The sequence below is a fragment of the Chiloscyllium plagiosum genome, unplaced genomic scaffold (assembly GCF_037043375.1).
Source record: "Chiloscyllium plagiosum isolate Xiang-an unplaced genomic scaffold, Cpla_swu_hap1 HiC_scaffold_35, whole genome shotgun sequence".
Lineage (NCBI taxonomy): Eukaryota > Metazoa > Chordata > Chondrichthyes > Orectolobiformes > Hemiscylliidae > Chiloscyllium > Chiloscyllium plagiosum.
This window is the reverse complement of record NW_028270173.1, coordinates 25,281,082-25,304,979: the sequence shown is the minus strand read 5'-3', so window position 1 is coordinate 25,304,979 and position 23,898 is coordinate 25,281,082. Positions and strand designations below refer to the sequence as shown.

At 43.4% G+C, this 23,898-nt stretch overlaps 1 protein-coding gene across 5 annotated transcripts in view; it reads right to left on the bottom strand.

Moving 5' to 3' along the window:
- LOC122541375 (uncharacterized) overlaps positions 1-23,898 on the bottom strand; it is a 51,092-nt gene that overhangs the window by 6,299 nt on the left and 20,895 nt on the right. For 3 of the 5 annotated variants that reach the window (XM_087979405.1, XM_087979406.1, XM_087979404.1), the window contains exons 2-10: positions 20,395-20,511; positions 13,477-13,803; positions 11,432-11,584; positions 9,944-10,204; positions 7,664-7,783; positions 3,928-4,020; positions 1,819-1,944; positions 1,638-1,733; positions 25-123 (exon numbers count right to left, since the gene is read on the bottom strand). In XM_087979405.1, the coding sequence (XP_087835531.1) occupies positions 25-123; positions 1,638-1,733; positions 1,819-1,944; positions 3,928-4,020; positions 7,664-7,783; positions 9,944-10,204; positions 11,432-11,584; positions 13,477-13,803; positions 20,395-20,452 (1,333 nt within the window). In that variant the 5' untranslated portion in view covers positions 20,453-20,511. The remainder of the gene's footprint in view (positions 1-24; positions 124-1,637; positions 1,734-1,818; positions 1,945-3,927; positions 4,021-7,663; positions 7,784-9,943; positions 10,205-11,431; positions 11,585-13,476; positions 13,804-20,394; positions 20,512-23,898) is intronic. The other 2 variants (XM_087979407.1, XM_087979408.1) reach the window with 2 other exon arrangements.

The window sequence follows — 23,898 nt, the reverse complement described above, 5'->3', positions numbered from 1 at the left end:
TACTTGGGTACAGTTCATACTTACAGCACCACATTGCGATATAAACCGCAAAGATGAGAAGACCGATGCCCAATATTGGGCCCACCATGCTCCATGTTAATGAGGTAACACTGCAACCTTGATCTGAAAGTGTACAACAGTGAACACATCGAGTTAGTTCACACTAATCACCACTTATCCAATGGGCATTTACACAGCACCGGCAACTGCATGGAAAGTCTGCAGCAAGGACAATATGTGCAGGGACATGCGCCCAGTTTCTGGATTAGACTGGAATGCAGGAGGTGGGAAATGTCTGGAAATGGGGCTGTTGGAGCAGACGATGGAGCTGCTGAAGTGGAAACAGTCCTCTGCTACAGTTTGTACAGAGTGTGTTGCACTGTCTCCAGGTGCTAACCAATGAGAGCACACCATACTGGGATGTTGGGAGCTGAGGACCTGTGAGTACGGGAGCAGTCTTCAGGGAAGGGAGGCAGGGACAATGGGGATGGGGAAGGAAAACAAGGACTCTGGGTAAGGCAGAGGTGACACGGTGAGAGTTGGGGGGCTCTCCTTGGCCATAAAAGAGAGAGCACAGGTGCATGGGACACTATAGGCCTGACAGGACCTGTCTGACCCACAGTTCCTGTCGATGAGAGCTGGGTACAACAGAGCATCATGGAGATGAGGTTGGTGATGATGCCAGTGTTTGGTGGTGATGGCGCTGTGGGGAGAGTGCAGGGTGGTAATGCTAGCATTTTAGTGGCACTGTCGGGCGAGTGCAGCCCTGGGTCATTTTTACTGCGCTCGGATTAGCCGGCTGTAAATGAAAGCTCATATTTGGAAATGTCTGATTGTACAGTCAGGGATCATCACTTAGACAAGCAATGTGAAGCTCTAGTCTCCAGTGGACACTGGGCACAGAGCTGCGGTGACCCTGAGAGGGGGCTTAGACTGGAAATAGCTGAGGGGAGGTCTAGTGTGGGCAGTGTGGTCAAACAGTAACAAGGATGAGCAACTGGGAGTATAAGGGAGAGCCAGCCATACCAGCTGTGCCATGGGCTTAATGGCAGCTATGCCAGTGAGGGTGCAGTGCCACAATGCCAAACCTGTGTGGGTGCACTATAGCCTGTTAAAGAATGTCTGGGGAGGATACTCTGGAATTACTGTGTAACTGATTTGCTCTGGGAGCAGTGAGTGGTCAAAGGGGACAGAAAGTGGGTGGAAGGTATGCAACAGGGGCCGGGCTGGGGAGTTAATGAGGTGAGTTTGGTAAGGTCTCATTACACCTCGTAGTGAAAATCCCAACAGGACCCTCACTCAGCCACATACAGGTAAGGTCCAGTCCAGTGTCTCAGAATCCCACTCCCCTACCCCATTCTCACTTCATGTCCACGCAGTGAGGGAGAACAGCCCAATCCAATGGATGGGAAACCCCTGGGATTGGGTGAAAGGTCAGATTGATAACCTGCGTAAGGCTGCTCTCCATTGGCTGCAGTGCTGGTGATATTAACATAGTCTCCTCAGAAGGTCAGTGATTGGCCATCAGCAATGGGAATCCAGCCAATCTTATTCTCCCGAATCCGGACAGACCAATGGCAGGAGTCAATCTCTCTGAAATATTCTGAACAGTAATGAAGAGCTGACAGTAAACTCACTGTTCTGACGAATCTCCTCCACCAGGATGGTGATTGAGATGACAATCACAGTTAAAGAAATCAGGGGGGGACTTCCATCAAGTAAACCTCGAAAACCTGTGAAATATAGATGTCATGATGAATTAGGCGGTGTTTGTTTTTAATACTAGAAAGATTTTACCATAAAGAAATCATACATTACCAGCGTTGTGTAGGAATGTCTTCATGCACAGACAGTCCATTTTCCAAACATTGATCGTGGCAATCACAGCAAACACCAAAACGATGGAAACAAACAGTAATGTCGCTAGAGGCACAATCGTAACACCTACAGCAATGATCCAAATGGTTACGGTTATGGACAAACATCTCATTCAAACCACCATATTAAACAAGTCAGACACACACTGTGTTAACCTACACTGGGCCACATAAGTCTTCTGGGGCTGCATTAGCATAGTTGCAATTATTTCTCAGTTTCACTCGTCTTGAGAAAGATACATGTTGGTCAACAAAGTGTGACATTTTTCAATGATAAATGATGATCTTTATTGACAGAAAAATAATCAATCAATTAAGATGAGGTGCAGCAAAATTCACCAGAGTATTCTGTAAAAGACTAAGGAGTGAAGTTATAACTTTGCTATAAACAGAGTTAATACATGAAAGAAAGAATTGGAGGGATATGGGTCAAATGCAGGCAGGCGGGACTAGTTTAGTTTGGGAACATGGTTGGTGTGGATTCATTGGACTGAAGGATCTATTTCCATGCTGTATAACCCCATGAAGATTTTGTCTGGTCTCTTTCTCTGTAAGTGACATTATAAAAACAGTGGGAATACTCCCTCTGGTCCCTCCATGTCAGTGAAATAAGTTATAGGCATAGATTAACTAAATTGCTTTATATAGACCACTGATGTAATCATTTGACAGCTGCAAGTAAATCTGACATTGTATGCTGTCAGGAAGATGTCAATGTTACTCGTGAGTACATACTGACCTGAATTTTTTTATCTTGTACTCAGCAATTTGCAAGAACACCACCAAACCAATAGTTGTCCTATACAAGAGGAAGGTTCTGATTGCTTGCATGTTGATTCTGAGTGGGAGCCATGCTGCCATGGACAATGCAGCAGTTTATGATGATTGTTAACTGCCAGGCTCTCTTTATATTGTAAGCCAGAATGATTGACTGTGAGTGATCAGACAACTGTGCTGGGAAAATAGCCAGTCACTGGCTGTCACCTATTTGGTGGAGTTAAAACAGGTGCTGTGCATGTACAGGGTCTTTAGGTCTGCAAAGAAAAGGACTCTAAGCATTCCTATATGAAACTTCTAATACATCAAGTACTCCACACAGTGAGCCAGTCTGAAAATCATAACTTGGTTGCCAATGTAATTCTTCAAGCACTCAGGATTATCCAGTGAACTTTGTCCAGTTTCAGAATCACATCTAACATCAGACACGGTGTTGAGAGTTTTGGAAACATGAGCTGTTGGGTAGAGTCAGTACCTCACTTGTCATGAACAGCCGAAAGGAGAAGCTGTTTGACATGACCCCCAGTATCTGACATACAGCCTCTAGTTGCCATCACACCAGCACTAAAATTCAGAGACCACATTACTCATGTATGGTAAGCAGAATGTCTCATTGGTTTGATGGCAGCATCCTGTTGGTGGTAAACATCAGTTGTGTTTTTCTGCATATTAGCCCCGTGAAACAGCTAGCTTTGCCTGTTGCTGATAGGTTTGAGATACCTCCAGGGTCATTTGTGGTAGACAAGGCACTTTAAGGCCCAGAATGATCACCTTTATGATTTACATGAGTTTGTGTGACATATCGTGAGAAATAATCTGATTGGGGCAGCCGTTATTCTGCAGGGTGGTTTTGAATGCACCTTAGCTCAGCATCCAGCTTACACAGTGAAAAGGTGCCTCTGACTGCATTGTTCAGGCCAATCTTACAGCGCGAGAAACCGCAGGATTCCCAATAGGTCAGCTGACATGTGACATAAAGTTTGCCCCACGCCGATTTCTTTACTCAAATATATTAAGGAAACCAAAACTGTTCCGATGCAAACGTAAATTTGATGCAGGAATGACCCCAGTGAGACAGCGAGAAATCTGACATGCAGTTGCAGGTTCAAATACTGCACTCTGATCATTTAAGTATCAGAAATGTTGGCTTTCCTCTTCACTGGGAGGTCTTGTACGGGTGAAAACTGAAAGCTTTGACAAAATGCATTTTTTCCCAGCCATACTCAAGTTGTGGATTACTGAATAACATTTTGAATATTTTACACAGACCTACCTTGAATACAAAGCCAGGAAATGAGGGCAATGAGAATGGCAATAAGAGAAATATTATTACCAGCAAATAAGACCAGGAAAAACTTCAGTTGTGCTATGGGAAAAGAAATAGAACATTAGTGATATTTGAAGTTCACTTTACAACAGGTCTACCATTGGGAGGGTGAATGACACGTATATTAATAGACACAGAGTGTAACTGGGAACAATGATGATCTCTCAGTTTGACAGATAGCAGGTGATACTGGGCTGTCATTGGGAAAACCAAACACTTGTTAACAACCACAGCCCAGGATAGGAGAGTGAGAAAGTTCAATTAGCTCACTCTCACTTGGGATAAGAAACATCGAAACCGCGTACAGTTACACAGAATCTGTGGACACTCGCCTCAGATTATTAATGACAAAATAAATTTCATGTCTTGAGATCCTTCAAGTGATATAACAGGACTAACTCTATCAACAAACACATTGAGTTAGATCCCATCTACCATTCCCGGACAAAAAAGAACAGGAAACGACATCACCACAGGAAATGACATCACCAACCCAAAGAAACATAAATAGAAAGTAGGAATCATGTAAACGCCTGAGGCCCACTGAAGATGTTACCTCGTAGGGTGACAAAACATCTGGAAATGAACTTCCCAGCTCAGTGAGCAAACCTACATCCAGGACTGACTTTACAACAGCCAGTGTCATAATGGAGCCTCAACCATTGGCCATGTGTATGGGAAGCTCTGGTTGGTTACCCACCATTTCAACAGTCAGGTGAAGAGTTCCATTAGTGGTTCACCTCAAACAATGGCTCAAATTGCTTCCAGGAGTTCCTGCTGTTTATAGCTCCCTATGGTGCCTCCACTTACTGAAGTGGCAAGCAAAAGTTCAAGATAGCATTAGATCCACATGGAGTCACAATTACTCAAAAAAGTTGGAAGCCTGAGGACTGCAGCAGACTAGAATTTAGCTAAATAACCAAAAGATGGATTTAGAGAGGAACAATAGACTAGACTATGAGAACAAATTTGTAAGAGACACAAACATTTCTTTAAGGACTATATGTAAAAAAGAAAATGATTAGTGGTCAAATGTAAGCCCCTTACAGCTTGAAAGGGGAGAATTGATAATAGAGACCAAGGAAATGGTCTACTCTGTCTTTAAAGTGATATGACAGAACTGTAATTTCTGTAAATAGAACATAACCTCAATCCTTACAGAAGAAAACATTAATAACTCCCTAGAAATGTTGGGAAGCTTTGATCTACTGTGATGGAAGAATTAAAGAAAATCAGTAATAGTAAAGAAAAATAGCGCTGGAGAAATTATTGGGATTGAAAGCTGATTATAGAGGAACCTTGATTATCAGACATTCAATTATCCGAATTTCTGATTATCCGAACAAAATCCCAAGATCCCAATGTTTGGCTAAACTGTGTTATCAGACATTCAATTATCCAATAAAATACTTCCCATCCATGTCGTTCAGATAATTGAAGATCCTCTAATCCCCAGGGCCCAGATAATCCAAGGAAGGGACAATGGAAACTGCAGATACAGCTGTTACTATGTCCCAAAATTATGGAGACTAGAACAGTCCCAGCATGGCAAACATAACCTCACTATTTAAAAAAAGGAGAGATGGAGATAGCCAGCAATTACTGACTGGTTAGCCTAATTAATAGCAGGGAAAATGCTGGATTATAAAAGTATTGAGTTACAAAGAGTACGATAACAGGACACTTAGAAAGCACTAACAAGATTAGACAAAGACAATAGATCCCATCTACCACCCCCTGAGAAAAGGAACAGGAAGTGACTTCACCACAGGAAATGACAGCACCAACCCAAAGAAACCCAAACATGTAAATAGAAAGCAGGAGCTTTCAGCGGTGCTTCGCCTGAGGCCCACTGAAGATGTTACCTACTAGGGTGATGAAATGTCTCGAAATGAACCTCCCAGCTCAGCAGCAAACCTACATCCAGAACCTCAACCTGAGCTACAAGTCTTCTCAAAACTCGCTAACAATAAAGATTTCTGAAACAGTAATCAGATTTGATAAGTTTCTGGTGTTTTTTTGAGAATATTAGTTGAATAGACAAGCGATGACGTGGTGTACAGTATTTGGATTTTCAGAAAGCTTTTGACAAAGTCCTAAACGAAAGGTTTTTGTTTTGTTTTTGAAGAGCATGGGCTTTACTGGTGAAGTGGGCATTTACTGTCCAAAGGTCAGTTAAGAATCGCCAACATCACCGTGGATTTGTAGTCACATGGAGGCCAGTATCAGGTCAGAATTACAGCTTTCCTTCCCCTAAAGGAGGTTAGTGAACCAATTTAGCTTTAACAACAATCAGCAGTAGTTACGTGGTTGGCATTAGGCTAGTTTTACTCGCAGCATTTTAATAGATGGTGAAATTTCACCATCCAACACACTGAGATCGGAATCAGACTCCAGAACAATTCCAAGTTTCTTGATGACACAAGCCTAGGTGGGAGTGGAGTGGAAAACAGGACATAAGATTTCAGGGCGATTCAGACAAGTTGAGTCAGAGGGCAAGGATATGGCAGGCGCAGTGTATTGTGGGTAAGTGTGAAATTGTCTTCTATGGAGAGTAAGCAGGAAAGGGGAGTGGAGGTTGTGATGAGATCAGCCATTGAATAGTGAAGCAGGCTTGAGGGGCTCAATTTCCTACTCCTGCTCCTCATTCTTATGTTCGGCAGGAAAAACAGATTGAAATGGTGATAGATTGGGGAATGCTGAAGTACAAAAGGCACATGGGTATCGTTGTGCAGGGATCGCTGAAAGCAAGCACACTCGTGCAGCAAACAATGAGGAAGGCTGATGTTATGTTGGTCTTCACTACAAGAGGGTTTGAGGGTCATCATGATGATCTGGGTTCAAGGCAGATTAAAGAGGCACCAAACTACCTCACATGACCCTTATCCAGTACCACACACACAGCCAGAGTGGAAAATACCACAAAGTACCAGGAGTGGTCATCCAGGGAAAAGAAACTCGAACAGTTTCCACACCCCTGCCACTGCCCTTGATTGATTGGCAGAGACGGAAATTAAAAGCAGTTTCCTGGAGGGTCAGACCAGAATGCAGAATTACGTGGAGTTGAGACGCAGAAAGCTGCCCCAAATCCTGAAGTGAATTATTAAAAGAAACTTCCACCCATTTAACTCTGTTTCCGTCTCCACGGATATGGTCAGAGCTGCTAAGCCTGCCCTGTATTTTCTGTTTTAACTCGAACCCTGAGCTAACTTCAAACAAACCTCTGACGCCAGGTCCAAGAGAAACTGCTCCCACCCCATGGGTGCAATGGAGAAGTCTGCCCCCGGTTCAAGGGAGACTCCTGCCGAACCTGGGATCCTTGGAATTCCCTGCCATCACCAGCCAGGAGAAAGATCAAAGGAGACCGTGATCCACTTGGCAATTCTCTGGATTCTGACTGCATGTACTTGTGGACACAAGGGAATTGAAACTGCCCACTCACTGGGTGTTCCCTCCCAGTCCTCCCCTTTGGGCTCAGGAGAGATACTGGAATTAATCTGAGGCTTCACTGTAAATACAAGGTGAACAAAGTAAACATGGATGATAATCACACTGACAGGGCAAAGGGATAGTGGGACATTGATCAGTCTCTTGACATAAGTAACTCATTTTGGTTAAAAGCACAAGAGTAGTCAAAAATAACTTAAATATTGAATGCAGGTTCAGATTTACTGACAGATACCTTGTTTACTGAGTTGTTCATTCAAACAGCACTGCAGCATTAATCTAACAAGAGAGACCGCAGAGAGTACCAATCCTACGATGGCTGCAGCAATAATTATGTATTGCTCTGATGCAATGCCTACAAATAAAAATTTGACAATTAACAGAACAGAACACATGGAACTAGAAGTAAAATGACATGAAGGCAGTCAATTATCACACTGTTACAGAAAGCCTTGAGCGATGGGAATCTGCCACCTCGACCCAGGTCTGATCTATAGGCAGCTTCACACCCAATAGAATTGACTCTAATGTTCCTTAAAAAAACTGAATTGTCAGTGCAAATAAGAACTGGTGTCATTTTTACAAATTAAGAAAAAGACAATTAATTTGAACTTGAGAAGTTCATCATTGCAGTTAGCTAAAGAGAAAATAGGTAACTTGTATTCATATAGTACCCTTCACAACATCAGATGGCTTCATTTGGACAAACACATACGAGAGGTTTTTCAAACTCTGGCCCTAGTTCCAGGAGAACCATGTGTTTAGCTTCAACTTCTAATTGCTTTCTGCAAATAAACTACTGCTTTACATGAGACAATTGCATGGCAAAACCAAAGCAACAATATCGATAATCTCACAAGAATTAAGAGCAACAAACTGTCTATTCAATTGCTCCAAAATTTCAGTAGGCTCAGGATCCGACCTGCGTTAATTTCCAAGAATTTTGTCAGCGCTAAAATGACACACACAGTCTCAATTGAAAGGACAAGATGGAACAGACTGATAGCAAAATGATCTACACCACACTTGGTCTGAAGTGTACCAATATCTTTGATTTAATCCACCTACCCTGCTCTATTGCCTCCACAAACAACTGTACTGGAAAGAATATTCACTTGAAAAACAGCCACTCTATAAAGTTAAACTGAAGCAATTACAATTAAGGATACTGCTAAACAGTAATGTTCCCTCTGAAAGTAAAGACTTTACTGTCACATGAGGGACTGGAGTAGTGCTGCTCAAATGAACATGATTAGATCAACAAAATACACACTCTGCCCACTGATTATTCTGAACGTGGAGCTATAGGACCAGTCAGTCCACATGACTTGACAACCACACTCAAGGGTAAGTTACTGAGACTCTTGTCGAACTTGTGTAATGGTGGTGACCTGCCTGATGATCTAGACAACAGATTTTGTCCTTGTGGCTCACTATGTCCACCTGTTATGGGCTACCCAAGACACACAACGTCCCTTTACACTCCACTCAGTCTGTGACTAACTCTGCGTAACATGAATTTGCCAAGTGACTGCGTGAGCTGCTACAACAAATTTGAAATGGGTTTGGCACAGATAGAATGACAGATACCTTCATGTTCACCAAGACCATACATAGAAAGAGCAATAGCACATCTATGTGATCTTTGAACACTGCCAGCTTGTTTATCAACAGACCACCCAAAGTAGCCATTAATATTTGCACCATGTAATTATACTGTAGCAATCTAATGTACCTTCTGTGTCTGAGTCTGTGCTCAAACTCCTGAACTGAGCAACCCGTACCATTAAGCTGAGTTTCTGTGACACTAAGTACAGACTGATAGATATTGTTGCCATGGAATCCCCTGTAGGCCCAATTCTTGCTAACGTCTGTTACAATACATATTAATCACTTAGATGAGGCTAGTTGATGTACTCCAACTAGAGCTTGTGGACAACACAATCTGCAGATATGGACAGCGGGCAAACGCTTGGCAGATGGAATACAATGTAGAAAAATGTGACTTTATTCTTTGGCAGGAAGGAGAGGAGTTGAATATTTAAATTGAGAAAGACTGAAGAAAGCTACAACACAGATAGTTCAAGATCATAGAATTCCTACAGATCATCGAAGTGGCAGATCATGGAATCCCTGCAGTGTGGAAACAGGCCCTTCGGCCCAACAAGTCCATTCTGACCCTCCGAAGACTAATCCCCAGATCCATCCTCTTTACTGTATATTTACCCCTGACCCATGCACCTAATCTACACATCCCTGAACATAAACAATTTAGCATGGTCAATTCACCTAACCTGAACATCTTTGGATTGGTTCAAAGTATCTTTCATGATAAAAATGGATGAAAAATCTGTTAACTCCTCTGCCATTTTCTTTTCCCCATAACAGTCTCCCCAGATTCATTTTCTGAATAGCCTATGTTCACTTGAAGTCTTCCGTGTTGCGTATTTAAAGAAGCTCTTACTGTCAATTTTCACATTTCTTGCCAGAATTCCCTTATAGTTTATTTTCTTACCATAAATAGTTACTATGTAATCAGCCTGGCGAGAGCTGACGGGATTGATTACAACGCACGTATACACCCCACAGGTATTCTTCTGAGCATTCGGGATGATTAGGCGTCTGTTCCCATCTACTAGCAAGTGATTTTCAGAGATGTTCCCTCCATCTTTCTGCCATTGATACTCCTGAGGCTGGCCGGAAACAACACAGATCAGCATGATGGTGGAATGGAGGCTGCTGGAGTTGCTGAATATCGAGGGTTGTGGTAGCTCATCTGAAAGGGGAAGGAGGTAAAAGAACTTGTGATATTGAAATCTCCATTTGCAGAGAAAATGACTGCACAACTTAGTAGGAAATGTTTTCGAAAGCATTATGCAGCACTTCATTACATTGAAAGCACTTCAGTTATTTCACATTCACATTTAAACATACAATACTTAGGTGACTGACACAGTTGCAAATTTGTCCACAGCCCTGTCTCATAATGCATTTTAAAATGAGTTAGAAGACAGTCGACAAAACTAGACTTTTCTGTACTTTGTAAAGTGTGGGATGCACTTCCCAGACTAATACTACAGCACAAAGTGCCCAGTCCTTTGAGCTAATCTGTTTGCACTTTCATCATTTACTCATTTAAAAAAAAAGGTTAATCTTTTGCATCTTAACAGGTTAAGCAGGTCATTGAAGTAAGTTAAAAAGGTCAGTGGAAACACATGGACTGGCCAGTGAGAGTGTACATTATTTCAACAAGTTGGAAGTCTTACACTTCAGGACAACACCTCTACATACAAAGATTGAGAACTTTAGAGTTACATCAACTCTAAAGTTTAAAATCTGATATTGGTCCATTTTTGTTAAGAAATAGAATTAGAAATACAGCATGAAGACAAATACATGCATTTAGCTTGCAGGTCAGGCATGATATTATTGAAAGGTGGGAGAGATTTGTAGGAACTCATTGCCTTAATCAGTTCCTCTATTCCAATTTCTTATTTTCCACAGGATGTGGGCATCAGCATGACATGATACCCAGCCTTAATGATCATTGAGTAAATGGTGGAGAGCTGCTTACTTGAAAAGATACAGTCCACCTGGTGTAGATCCCCCCACAGTGCTATTTGAAAGAGAGGTCCAGGACTTTGAACCTGTGACAGTGAAGGAATGGCAATATAGTTCCAAGTCAAGACAGTATTTGCCTTGGAAGGGAACTTTAAGGTAGTGTATTGTATCACATCAAACTTAAGAAAAAGTTGTGCAAAGCCAAGTAGGTCAGAAGATTAAATAGAATATAAAAAGAAGCAAAGAATAACCAATTAACCTCGTAAAAAAAAATCAGAACGCATGAAAAGCAGGCCAGAAATATTAAAACAGATAGTAAGAGTTTCTATAAATAGAAAAAGAAAAAGGAAATAGGTGAGTGAGTGAGTTAGAAAAATACTAGAGAATTAATAATGGAAAATCAAGATGCGATAGGTGAATTGAATAAGTATTTTGCATTCACCTTCATTGTTAAGCATACAAGTAACATTCCAGAAACAGCAATACCTCAGAAAATGGAAGGGACTGAGGAAGATCACAACCTTCAGAGAAGTGGTACTGAGTAAATTGGTGGGGCTGCAGGCCAACCTGTGCCTGGGTCCTGATGGACTTGATCCTTGCAGTCAAAGAAGAAATGGAAAGTGAGGTAGTTGATGCATTAATTTTAATTTTCTAAGACTCTCCTAATTTTGGGACAGTCACATTAGATTGAAGGGAGTAAATATAACTCATGTATTGGTGGGCAAGTGCTTGGAGGGAGTCCTGACGGACAGAATGTACATGTATTTGGAAAGGCAAGGATTCATTCAGGATAGTCAACATGGCTTTGTGTGTGGGAAATCAGGTCTCACAAACTTGATTCAGTTTTTTGAAGAAGTAACAAAGAGGATTGATAAGGGCAGCGTGTTAGATGTGATCTATATGGACTTCAGTAAGGCGGTTGACAAAGTTCCCCATGGGAGACTGGTTAGCCAGGTTAGATCTCACGGAATACAGGGAGAAATAGCCATTTGGTACAGAACTGGCTCAAAGATAGAAGTCAGAAGGTGGTGGTGGTGGTGAACGGTTGTTTTTCAGACTGGAGGCATGTGATCAGTGGATTGGTGCTGGGTCCACTACTTTTCATCATTTATATAAATGATTTGGATGTGAGCATATGAGGTATAGTTAGCAAGTTTGCAAATGACACCAAAATTGGAGGTGTAGTGGACAGTGAAGAAGGTTACCTCAAATTACAATGGGATCTTGATCAGATGGGCCACTGGGCTGAAAAGTGGCAGATGGAGTTTAATTCAGATAAATGTGAGGTGCTGCATTTTGGGAAAGCAAATATTAGCAGAACTTATGCACTTAATGGTAAGGTCCTTCGGAGTGTTGCTGAACAGAGAGACCTTGGAGTGCAGGTTCACAGCTCCTTGAAAGTGGAGTCGCAGGTAGATAGGATAGTGAAGGAGGCATTTGGTATGCTTTCCTTTATTGGTCAGAGTATTGAGTACAGGAGTTGGCAGCTCATTCTGCGGCTATCGGAAAGATGTTGTGAAATTTGAAAGGATTCAGAAAAGATTTACAAGGATGTTTCCAGGGTTGGAGAGTTTGAGCTATAAAGGAGAGGCTGAACAGGCTGGGGCTGTTTTCCCTGGAGCATCAGAGGCAGAGGGGTGACCTTATGGAGGTTTACAAAATCTGAGAGGCATGGATAGGATAAATCGGCAAAGTCTTTTCCCTGGAATCAGGGAGTCCAGATCTAGAGGGCATAGGTTTAGGGTGAGAGGGGAAAGATATAAGAGAGACTTAAGAGGCAACCTTTTCACTCAGAGGGTGGTACGTGTATGGAATGAGCTGCCAGAGGAAGTGTGGAGACTAATATAATTGCAACATTTAAAAGACATCTGGATAGGTTATGAATAGGAAGGGTTTGGAGGGATATGAGCTGGTTGTTGGCAAGTGGGACTAGATTGGGTTGGGATATCTGGTTGGCTTGGACCGAAGGGTCTGTTTCTATGCTGTACATCTCTATGACTTTATTTAAAAAGAGAGGGAGACAGAAAGCAAGAAATCATCAGGCCAGTTAGCATCAGTAAGATCAAACAAAATCAATAATCTGCCTTTTAACAGAAAAATATAGCGTACAAGATTAAACTGGCATCAAGTACTCTCACTGATGTTGCAACATATTAACTTGTGAAATGGTGAAGTGCACTTACGAAGCATTAAGAGCGGGTAGGTTTTTCCCACCTCTGAGCTTGTGCTATTACAGTTGGGGTCAAGAATTGGAATGTAACTGAACACTGAAGTCAAAGAGCGAGGTGCCTTCCAGTTTGCTCGGAATCAGTTTGGTTTGGACCTTGCAACCCAGGAAACTCTGACAACAGAATTTTCCTCGGTTTTCCCAACAGGTCATGAAAGGCTGCTTGGGAAATTCCACAGCTGCAGTCCCAGGCTTTTTAACGTGCATGTCCTTTGCCATAATACAAACCATTCCCACTTGAACACATAAGGCAAACTTACCTAGCACCCGAAGATAAATAGCTTGAGCTGTGGCATTTTGCAGATTGATCTGAAGGGTATAAAGACCTTCATCTGAAAAATTTAAATGATGAAGGATCAATGATCCATTAATACGGAAGAAATTAAAACGACCGCTGTACATTTTTAATACGGAAGGTCGCGTATCCCCTCTTTTAAACTGCAGCACCGGTTTAGTGATCCCATCCTCTGCATTCCCATTGAAAAATTTCCATCGAAAGTGTTGAGCCTGGTCCTTTTGCTCCTCATCCACTCCGGGAAAGAAGACAGAGCTTCCAGGAGTTCGGTAAACTTGCGTTTCAGCTTGAACTACAAAATAAAAAAGAAATGAACAATTATTATTCCAGGGTATTAACCCTCCCCGCCTTCCCACCCACGCCCTTATGGAATTAGATCGCACCATCTTTCAGGCAGTTCTGTCCAGAAGATACCACACAGCACCACAAAAAGTAAATATAGAGTCATAGAGATGCACAGCGTGGAAACAGACCCTTCGGCCCAACCCGTCCATGCTGACCAGATATCCCAACCCAATCTAGTCCCACCTGCCAGCACCCGGCCCATATCCCTCCAAACCCTTCCTAGTCATACACCCATCCAGATGCCTCTTAAATGTTGCAATTGTACCAGCCTCCACCACTTCCTCTGGCAGCTCATTCCATTCACATACCACCCTCTGCGTGAAAAGAGTTGCCCCTTAAGTCCCTTTTATATCTTTCCCCTCTCACCCTAAATCTATGCCCTCTAGCTCTGGACTCCCAGGCCCCAGGGAAAAGACTTTGCCTATTTACCCTATCCATGCCCCTCAATTTTGTGAACTTCTATAAAGTCACCCCTCAGCCTCTAACACTCCAGGGAAAACAGCCCCAGCCTGTTCAGCTTCTCCCTATAGCTCAAACCCTCCAACCCTGGTAACATCCTTGTAGATCTTTTCTGAACCCTTTCAAGTTTCAAATGTCTCCTCATCTCCCTCCTGTTCTTCGTTTACCCATTGTCTGCAACCTCTTCAATGACTTACTTCTTTCTCAGGGTATGAGCATTGCTGATGAGACCAGCAACCATGGTCTATTCTTTAATGCTGTGGGAGTCAACTCTGCTTGGCATGAAAAGGACATTAGTCAACTAGATTAGTGTTTTTCTTAAAAAAAGACTAACGTTTGCCTGTCTGGAACACTTTCACCCAAGTCAGGTTTGTGCAGTTGGAAAATCTCCGATCTCAGCAGCTCTCAGCTCAGGAGTGAAGCCCCAACCCAAAGTGTCACAACGGCACAGAGGGAGGCCATTCGATCCATTTAGTTCATACCAGTTAACTGCAGAGCGATCGCCTCAGCCCATTTCCCCCCGCCGCCACCGCCTCTCCCCATGAGCTCTGCCAGACTATTTCCTTCAAGTTCCAACCCACTTTGCTTTTTGATTGACCTCTGCTTCCGTAGGCAGTGGGCGCACGTTCACTAACACTGACTGTGCAAAAATAAATGTTCCACTTCACGTCTCCCTGCATCTCTTACCCAAAGCATTTAACTGCATGGTTTAGTTCTTGCAATATCAGCTAACAAAGGCAGCATTTCTTTACCTTCTCTAACCCTGTAATAATTTGGAACCACCTTCATGAAATTTCACCTCAACCTCCTTCATTCGGAGGACAACAATCCCAGCTTCGCAAACTTAATCTTGCACTAGAATTCCTCCTCTCGGAAATCACTCTGGAAAATCTCTGCATCCTTTCTTGCAAACTTCCTCAAATGCAATGATCAGAACTGAACGCAAACTCCAACTGTGGCTTAACCACAAGGTAACATGTTTTGTTGTTTGTACACAATATTTCTATTGGTAAAGCCCGATGTCTATCATATTTTTGCTGACTGCTCTCTCAGAATATTCTGCCAACTTTTGAGGATTCGGCACACCCTCCCACTTTCTGTTCCAATACAAGCTTTGAGAATTGGGATGTCATGTTGTGGCTGTACAGGACGTTGGTTAAACCACTTTTGAAATATTGCGCGCAATCTTGGTCTCCCTCCCATGGGGAGGATGTTGTGAAACTTGAAAGGGTTCAGAAAAGATTTTCAAGGATGTTGCCAGGGTTGGAGGATTTGAGCTACAGGGAGAGGCTGAACAGGCTGGGGCTGTTTTCCCTGGAGCGTCGGAGGCTGAGGGGTGACCTTATAGAGGTTTGCAAAATCATGAGGGGCATGGATAGGATAAATAGACCAGGTGTTTTTCCTGGTGTTGGGGAGCCCAGATCTCGACGGCATAGGTTCAGGGTGAGAGGAGAAAGATTAAAAGGAACCTAAGGTGCAACAATTTCATGCAGAGGGTGGTGGATGTATGGAATGAGCTGCCAGAGGAAATGGAGGAGTTCAATTACAGCATTTCAAAAGGCATTTGGATGGGTGTATGAATAGGAAGGGTTTACAGGGATATGGGCCAAGTGCTGGCAAATGGGACTAGATTAATTTTGGATCTCTGATCAGCATGGACGAATTAGACCAAAGGACCTGTTTCTGTGTTATACTCTAGTTGACCTATCCCCACAAAAAAACAGCAAAAATGTTGATAGGAATTTAAATGTGTGTATCCCACACTGACCCAAATGCCATGGTATTTTCTTTCACAGACAAAGTAATGTTAAACACAAAGTAACCCATTCCAATGCCAATGGAGGGATGTAATTAATTACTATACATTTGCAGTCCAGCAACACAAAAATCTCACACTATCAAGTTATCAGGTGTCTGGTTGATTTATACCCAACCACCGTTTTAAACATTTGATCACGAGAATATTAGTTCCAACCACATTTCAGACAGAACCTTCCCTCCATCAATGGATAATGAAGCAGTCCTATATATTACATTGAAAACCTACAGTGTAGAAACATGCCCTTCAGCCCAACAAGTCCACACCGATCTTCCGAACAGTAACCCACCCATCCCCCTACATTTCCCCTTGACTAACGGACACATCCCTGAACACTGTGGGACAGTTTAGTTCACCTGACCTGCACGTCTTTGGATTGTGCAGGAAACTGGAGCACTCGAAGGAAACCCATGCAGACACGGGGAGAGAATGTGCAAACTCCACACAGACAGACAGGTTAGAATCGAACCTGGGTCCCTGGCACTGTGAGGCAGCAGTGCTAACAACTGTGCCATCCATGTCCATTTTCAACAGACCTGGACAACATTCAGGCTTGGGCTGGTAAGTTGACATTTGTGCCTGGCAATGACTACCACCAACAGAGGAAGAATCTAACTGTCTCTAGTTGGTATTGCTGAATCCTCCACTACCAACGTCCTGGGGAATACCATCAATCAGCAACTTAACAGGCAAATAAATCCAGTGGCTGGTTGGAAATTCTGTACAAACTCCCCAAAGGATCTCCACCATCTACAAGGTACAAGTCAGGGGTGCGATGGAATACTGTCCACTTATAGAGTCATAGAGATGTACAGCATGGAAACAGACCCTTCGGTCCAACCTGTCCATGCCGACCAGATATCCCAACCCAATCTAGTCCCACCTGCCAGCACCCTTACCTGGACAAGTACAGATCGTGCACATTCGAGGACACCCAAGACACAACAGCGCACTTGATTGGAATCCCATCTTAACTCCCAGCTTAAGCATTCCCTCCCTGAACCCAGCAGCAGTGGGCACCATAATATAAATGCACACTTCAGCTACTTGAGAAGTCTCCCTTGACAGCGCATTTCAAAGCAGTGACCCCTACCACCCAGGAACTCATGGTTAGCAGATGCATGGCAATGTGACTACCAGTAAGATCCCTCCAAGACACTGTCCATCTTGACTAGGAACTCTGCTGTTGTGTCAAAAACAGAATGCCCTCTGTAACACAGTACCCACACCACACCAGTGCAAAAAAGCAGCACACCACCACTTCTTAAAGACAATTAGCTTAGATTCCCTACAGTGTGGAAACAGGCCCTTCGGCCCAACAAGTCCACACCGACCCGCCAAAGTACAACCCAACCAGACCCATTCCCCTACGTTTACCCCTTCACCTAATACTACCGGCAATTTAGCATTTCCAAATTCACCTAACCTGCACATTTTTGGATTGTGGGAGGAAACGGGAGCACCCGGAGGAAACCCACGCAGACACGGGGAGAATGTGCAAACTCCACACAGCGAGTCGCCTGAGGCGGGAATTGATCCCAGGTCTCTGGCGCTGTGAGGCAACAGTGCTAACCACTGTGCCACCCAAGAAATAACAGTGGTGAGTTCAGCATAGCCAATTCACCTGGCCTGCACATCCTTGGACTGTCGGAGGAAACCGGAGCACCCGGAGGACACCCATGCAAACACAAGTGCTGGCCTGGCTAGTGACATCACATTTGTAACTGAAATGGTTTCTCTTAAATGCCTTCCACCACGAACATGAATGTATACCGAGATGCCCCTGCAGTAACCTGCTCCATTGGTAGAGCCTCCAATTCCTGAGTCTTTCACCACCTAGAAGGACAAATGGAGCAGATGCTCAGGAAGACAATTCCCTCCAAGTCACACGCCTTTCTGAACCTAGATATACATCACCATTCCTGAGTCATCCCTGAATCAAAAGCCTGGATCTTATCTTCATTAATTGCACTGTGGGAACACCACCAAGATTACAGGCAGCCAAGAAGTGAGGGTCACTGTTACCTTCTCAAGGACAGTGAATGATATGTAATTATAGAACATAGAACATAGACCATTACCGCGCAGTACAGGCCCTTCAGCACTCGATGTTGTGCCGCCCTGTCATACCAATCTGAAGCCCATCCCACCTACACTATTCCATGTACGTCCATACGCCTGTCCAATGACGACTTAAATGCACTTAAATTTGGCGAATCTACTGCAGTTGCAGGCAAAGCATTCCATACCCTTACTACTCTCTGAGTAAAGAAACTACCTCTAACGTCTGTATTATACCTATCTCCCCTCACTTTAAAGTTGTGTTCCCTCATGATTGCCATCCCCATCACTTGGAAAAAGGCTCTCCCTGTCCACCCTATCTAACCCTCTGATTATCTTGTATGTCTCTATTAAGTCACCTCTCAATCTTCTTCTCTCTAACGAGAACAGCCTCAAGGCCCTTCGCCTTTCCTCGTAAGACATTCCCTCCATACCAGGCAGCATCCTAGTAAATCTCCTCTGCAATCTTTCCAAAGCTTCCACATCCTCCTTATAATGCGGTGACCAGAACTGTACACAATACACCAAGTGTGGCCGTACCAGAGCTTTGTACAGCTGCAGCATAACCTCCTGGCTCCGGAACTCAATCCCTCTATTAATAAAAGCTAAAACACTGTATGCCTTCTTAACAACCCTGTCAATCTGGGTGGCAACTTTCAGGGATCTTTATACATGGACACTGAGATCTCTCTGCTCATCTGCACTCCCAAGAATCTTACCATTAGCTCAGTACTTTGCATTCCGATTACTCCATCCAAAGTGTATCACCTCACACTTGTCCACAGTAAACTCCATTTGCCAGCTCTCAGCCCAGCTCTGCATCCTATCTATGTCTCTCTGCAACCTACTACATCCTTCGTCACTATCCACAACTCCACCGACCTTAGTGTCGTCCGCAAATTTACTAACCCACCCTTCTAAGCCCTCATCCAGGTCATTTATGAAAATGACGAACAGCAGTGGACCCAACACCGACCCTTGCGGTACGCCGCTAATAACTGGACACCAAGATGAACATGCTCCATCAACTACAACCCTCTGTTTTCTTTCAGCAAGCCAATTACTGATCCAAACTGCTATGTCTCCCACAATCCCATTCCTCCGCATTTTGTATAATAGCCTACTATGGGGAAGTTCATCGAATGCCTTGCTGACATCCATATACACCACATCAACCTGTTTACTCTCATCTACCTGTTTGGTCACTTTGTCAAAAAAGTCAATAAGTTTTGTTAGGTACGACCTACCCTTCATAAAACCGTGCTGACTGTCCCTGATCAGATTATTCTTTGTTAGATGGTTATAAATCTTATCTCTTATAATCTTTTCCAACACTTTACCAACAACTGAAGTGAGACTCACTGGTCTGTAATTACCAGGGATATCTCTACTACCCTTTTTGAACAAGGGAACCACATTTGCTACCCTCCAGTCCTCAGGCACTATTCCTGTGGACAATGATGATTTGAAGATCAATGCCAAGGCTCGGCAATCTCTTCCCTTGCTTCCCAGAGGATCCTTGGATAGATCCCATCTGGCCCAGGGGACTTGTCTATTTTCACACTCTGCAGTATTTCTAATACCTCTTCCTTGTGAACCTCAATCTCTTCTAGTCTAGATGCAAGTATCTCTGTATCTTTCTCACCAACATTTTCATTTTCTGTAGTGAACACTGTCGAAAAATATTTATTTAGTGCTTCCCCTATCTCCTCTGACTCCACACACAACTTCCCACTATTATCCTTGATTGGCCCTATTTTAACTCTCATCATTCTTTTATTCCTGACATACCTATGGAAAGCTTTAGGGTTAACCCTGATCCTATCCGCCAACAACTTCTCATGTCTCCTCCTGACTCTTCTGAGCTCTCTTTTTAGGTCTTTCCTGACTTCCTTGTAACCCTCAAGCGCCCTAACTGAGTTTTCACATTTTGTCCTAACATCAGCCTTCTTCTTCTTCTTGACCAGGGATTCCACTTCCTTAGTAAACCACGGCTCACCATTCTATATCTTCCTCTCTGCCTGACAGGTACATACTTATCTAGGACACATTAGTGTTAGCTTTGCCAATAACACATAGCGATTCAATTTATAAAATGCTTGGAGTATTATTAAATGAACATATACTGACTCAGCACATTTTGGACAATTAAACTATAGAGGACTAAAGAACTTTGAAAGCATTCACATTCCCACTTACCTATAGTCCAGTATAGGAAGTAACCCAGTAAAAGTGACATTCGAAACAAGACACACATTTTGGCTGGGAGGCAACGTCAGTCAAAATGGAGGACTTCTTGCTCAGTAATTCAACTGTCTGTAAAAGTTAGGAGTTAAAATGTATTAGAGACTTGTGACTCCAGGATGTCCCAATGATTTTTACACCAACTGAAGTGTGTTACAAGTGTGGTCACTGTTTCAATGTAGAAAGCATGAGAGCCAAGCTACCATAAGCAAAACAAAATCATAACGATTAGATAACCTTTTTGATTGAGAGATAAATATTGATTAAGATCTCAGAACATCCCAGTTCTTTTTCAAAACAAACAGTGGTGCTAGGTCCCTTTTGTCTATGGGAAAGGAAAAACAGCTTATTTAAATAACAGAACTTCCAACAGAGTAATACGCCATCATCACTGCTTTGATTTTTTAACCTAAATGTAAACATCTCCCCAACGTCTACTCTGTCCAGGCCATTCAGTATTCTGTACGTTTCAGTTAGACTTCCCCCTCATCCTTCTAAGCTCCAGTGAGTATCGACCCAGAGTCCTCAAGCATTCCTCAGATGTTAAGCTTCTCATTCCTGGGACCATTTTTGTGAACCCCCTCTGAACACACTCCAGGGCCAGTCCATCCTTCCTGAGATATGGGGCCCAAAACTGTGCACATAACTCCAAAGGGGAGTCTGACTAGAGCCTTATAAAGCCTCAGAAGTACATTCCTGTTTTTATATTCAAGTTCATAAATGGGAGGCACGGTGACACAGTGGTTAGCACTGCTGCCTCACAGCGCCAGAGACCTGGGTTCAATACACACTTCAGGCATCTGTCTGCGTGGAGTTTGCACATTCTCTCTGTGTCTGTGTGGGTTTCCTCCGGGTGCTCCGGTTTACTCCCATAGCCCAAAAATGTGCAGGTTAGGTGAATTGGGCATGCTAAATTTCCCATAGTTTTAGGTGAAGGGGTAAATGTAGGGGAAAATGTAGGGGAATGGGTCTGGGTGGGTTGCTCTTCGGAGGGTCGGTGTGGACTTGTTAGGTTGAAGGGCCTGTTTCCACACTGTAAGTAATCTAATCTAATCTAAAATGCCATCATTGCATTTGCTTTCCTAACTGCAAGTTTACCTTGCGAGAACCCTGGGCTAGAACTCCCAAGTCTCTTTGCATTTCAGATTTTGGAATTTTCTCCCCATTTAGAAAATAGTCCAAGCCTCTATTCTCCCGACCAAAGTGCATGACCTCACACTTTCCCACCTTGTAATCCATCTGCCACTTCTTTGCCCAATCTCCTTACCTGTCAAAATTCTTCTGCAGCCTCCCCATCTCTGCAACCTATCCCTCTACTTATCTTTGTATGGTCTTACAAACCTAGCCAGAGCACCATCAGTACTTTCATCTAGATCGTTAATGTATAAAGTGAAAAGTTATGGTCACAACACCATACAGCACTAGTCACCAGCTGCCATCCTGAAAAAGACCCTTTTATCCCACTCTCTGCTTTCTGCCAGACAGTTAAGCTTCTATCCATGTTAGCATCTTGGCTTTGATACCATGAGCCCTTGTCTTACTCAGTAGTCTCCTGTACAGCACTTTGTCAAAAGCCTTCTTAAAGTCCATGTAGAGCACATCCATGGGCTCTCATTGGTCTAACCTGCTCATTACTTCCTCAAAGAACTCTAGGAAGATTTGTCAGGCATGACCTCTCCTTGATGAAACCATGCTGACTTTGCCCTATTTTACGATACCCTTCCAAGTATTCAGAAATCTCATCCTTCACAATGGTTCCAGAATCTTGCTCACGACTGAGGTTAGGCTAATCAGTCTGTAATTTTCCATCTTTTGCCTTACTCCTTTTTTAAACAGGGGTGTCACATTCGCAGTTTTCCAGCCCTCTGGGGCCCTCCCTGATTCTAGCAATTCCTGAAAGATCACCACTAACACATCCACTATCTCCTTTGGAACTCAAGGGTGTAGTCTATCTGGTCCAGATGACTTGTCCACTTTCAGGTCATTCAGTCCTTTGAGCACCTTCTCCTTAGTGATAGCTACCATCCTTAGCTCTGCCCACTCACTCTTAAAAGTTTTGGGATATTATTCATGTCTTCCATCATTCATCAGTCATTTCCTTGTTCCCCACTACCAAGTCTGCAGCCCAATGTCTAATTTTGCCCTTTATATATCTAAAAAGAAACTTAGTTTCCTTTTATATTACTGGCTAGCCTACCCTCATATTTACTCTTCTCCCTCATTATATATATTTTTTGGCCCTCTGTTGGTCTTTGTAAGCTTCCCAATCCTCTGGTTCCCACTGTCCTATGCCACATTATGTGTTTTCTCTTTTCGTGTTATCCTATCCCTGACTTCCCTCGTCAGCCATGGTTGGTTAATCTTCCCTTTACCATGCTTCTTTTCCCTCGGGATGAATCTCTGCTGTGTCTCCTGAATTACTCCCAGAAACTCCTGCCATTGATGTTCCACTGTGTTCCCTGCCAGGCTCTTACCATCTCCCCGCTTCCCCCACCCACCCCAGTCAGTTCTACCCAGCTCCTTCCTCATGCCTCTGTAATTGTCTTTATTCAGTTGTAATACTGTTACCTCTGACTCTCTATCTTCTCCTTCTCAAATTGCGGAGTAAATTTAATCATATTATGTTCACTGATCTAAAGTACAATCAAATGATTGTACAAATGCTCACAGGATTCAGCACAATCTTGCAATTTCATATTAAGCAGTCACAACAAGTAATCAATGTTCCAAAGAGCATTAAACACTGATGTTTTTACATTGAGTTTTAACATGTGCTATGTTTAATCAGTCAGTCATTTGCTTAATAATTTTTGCACAGAAGCAGAGAACATTCATAGATTCAGGGCCCTTGGTACCACAGAACCACTACTTGTCTCAACATGGACAAGATGACGAGATTCCTTACAGTGATAGCTACCATCCTCAGCTCTGCCCACTCACTCTTGGGATATTATTCATGTCTTCCATCATGAAGACTGAGGAGAAATAATTATTCCTTTCGGCCCAACCAGTCCACACCGACCCCTCCGAAGAGTAACCCACCCAGACCCATTTCCCTCTGACTAATGCACCTAACACTACGGGCAATTTAGCATGGCCAATTCACCTGACCTGCACATCTTTAGACTGTGGGAGGAAACCGGAGCACCCGGAGGAAACCCATGTAGACACAGGGAGAACATGCAAACTCCACACAGATAGTTGCCCGAGGCTGGAATCGAACCTGGGACCCTGGTGCTGTGAGGCAGCAGTAGCTAACCACTGACCCACCATCCCGCCCTTAGGATGAAAGAGATGGTTGTTGACTTCAGGAGGGCACAGAGTGACTCCTCTCCACTGGACATTAATGACTCCCCAGTGGAGATAGTGAAGAGCACCAAATTTCTCAGCATACACCTGGCAGAGAATCTCACCTGGACCCTCAACACCAGCTCCATATCCAAGAAAGCCCAGCAGTAT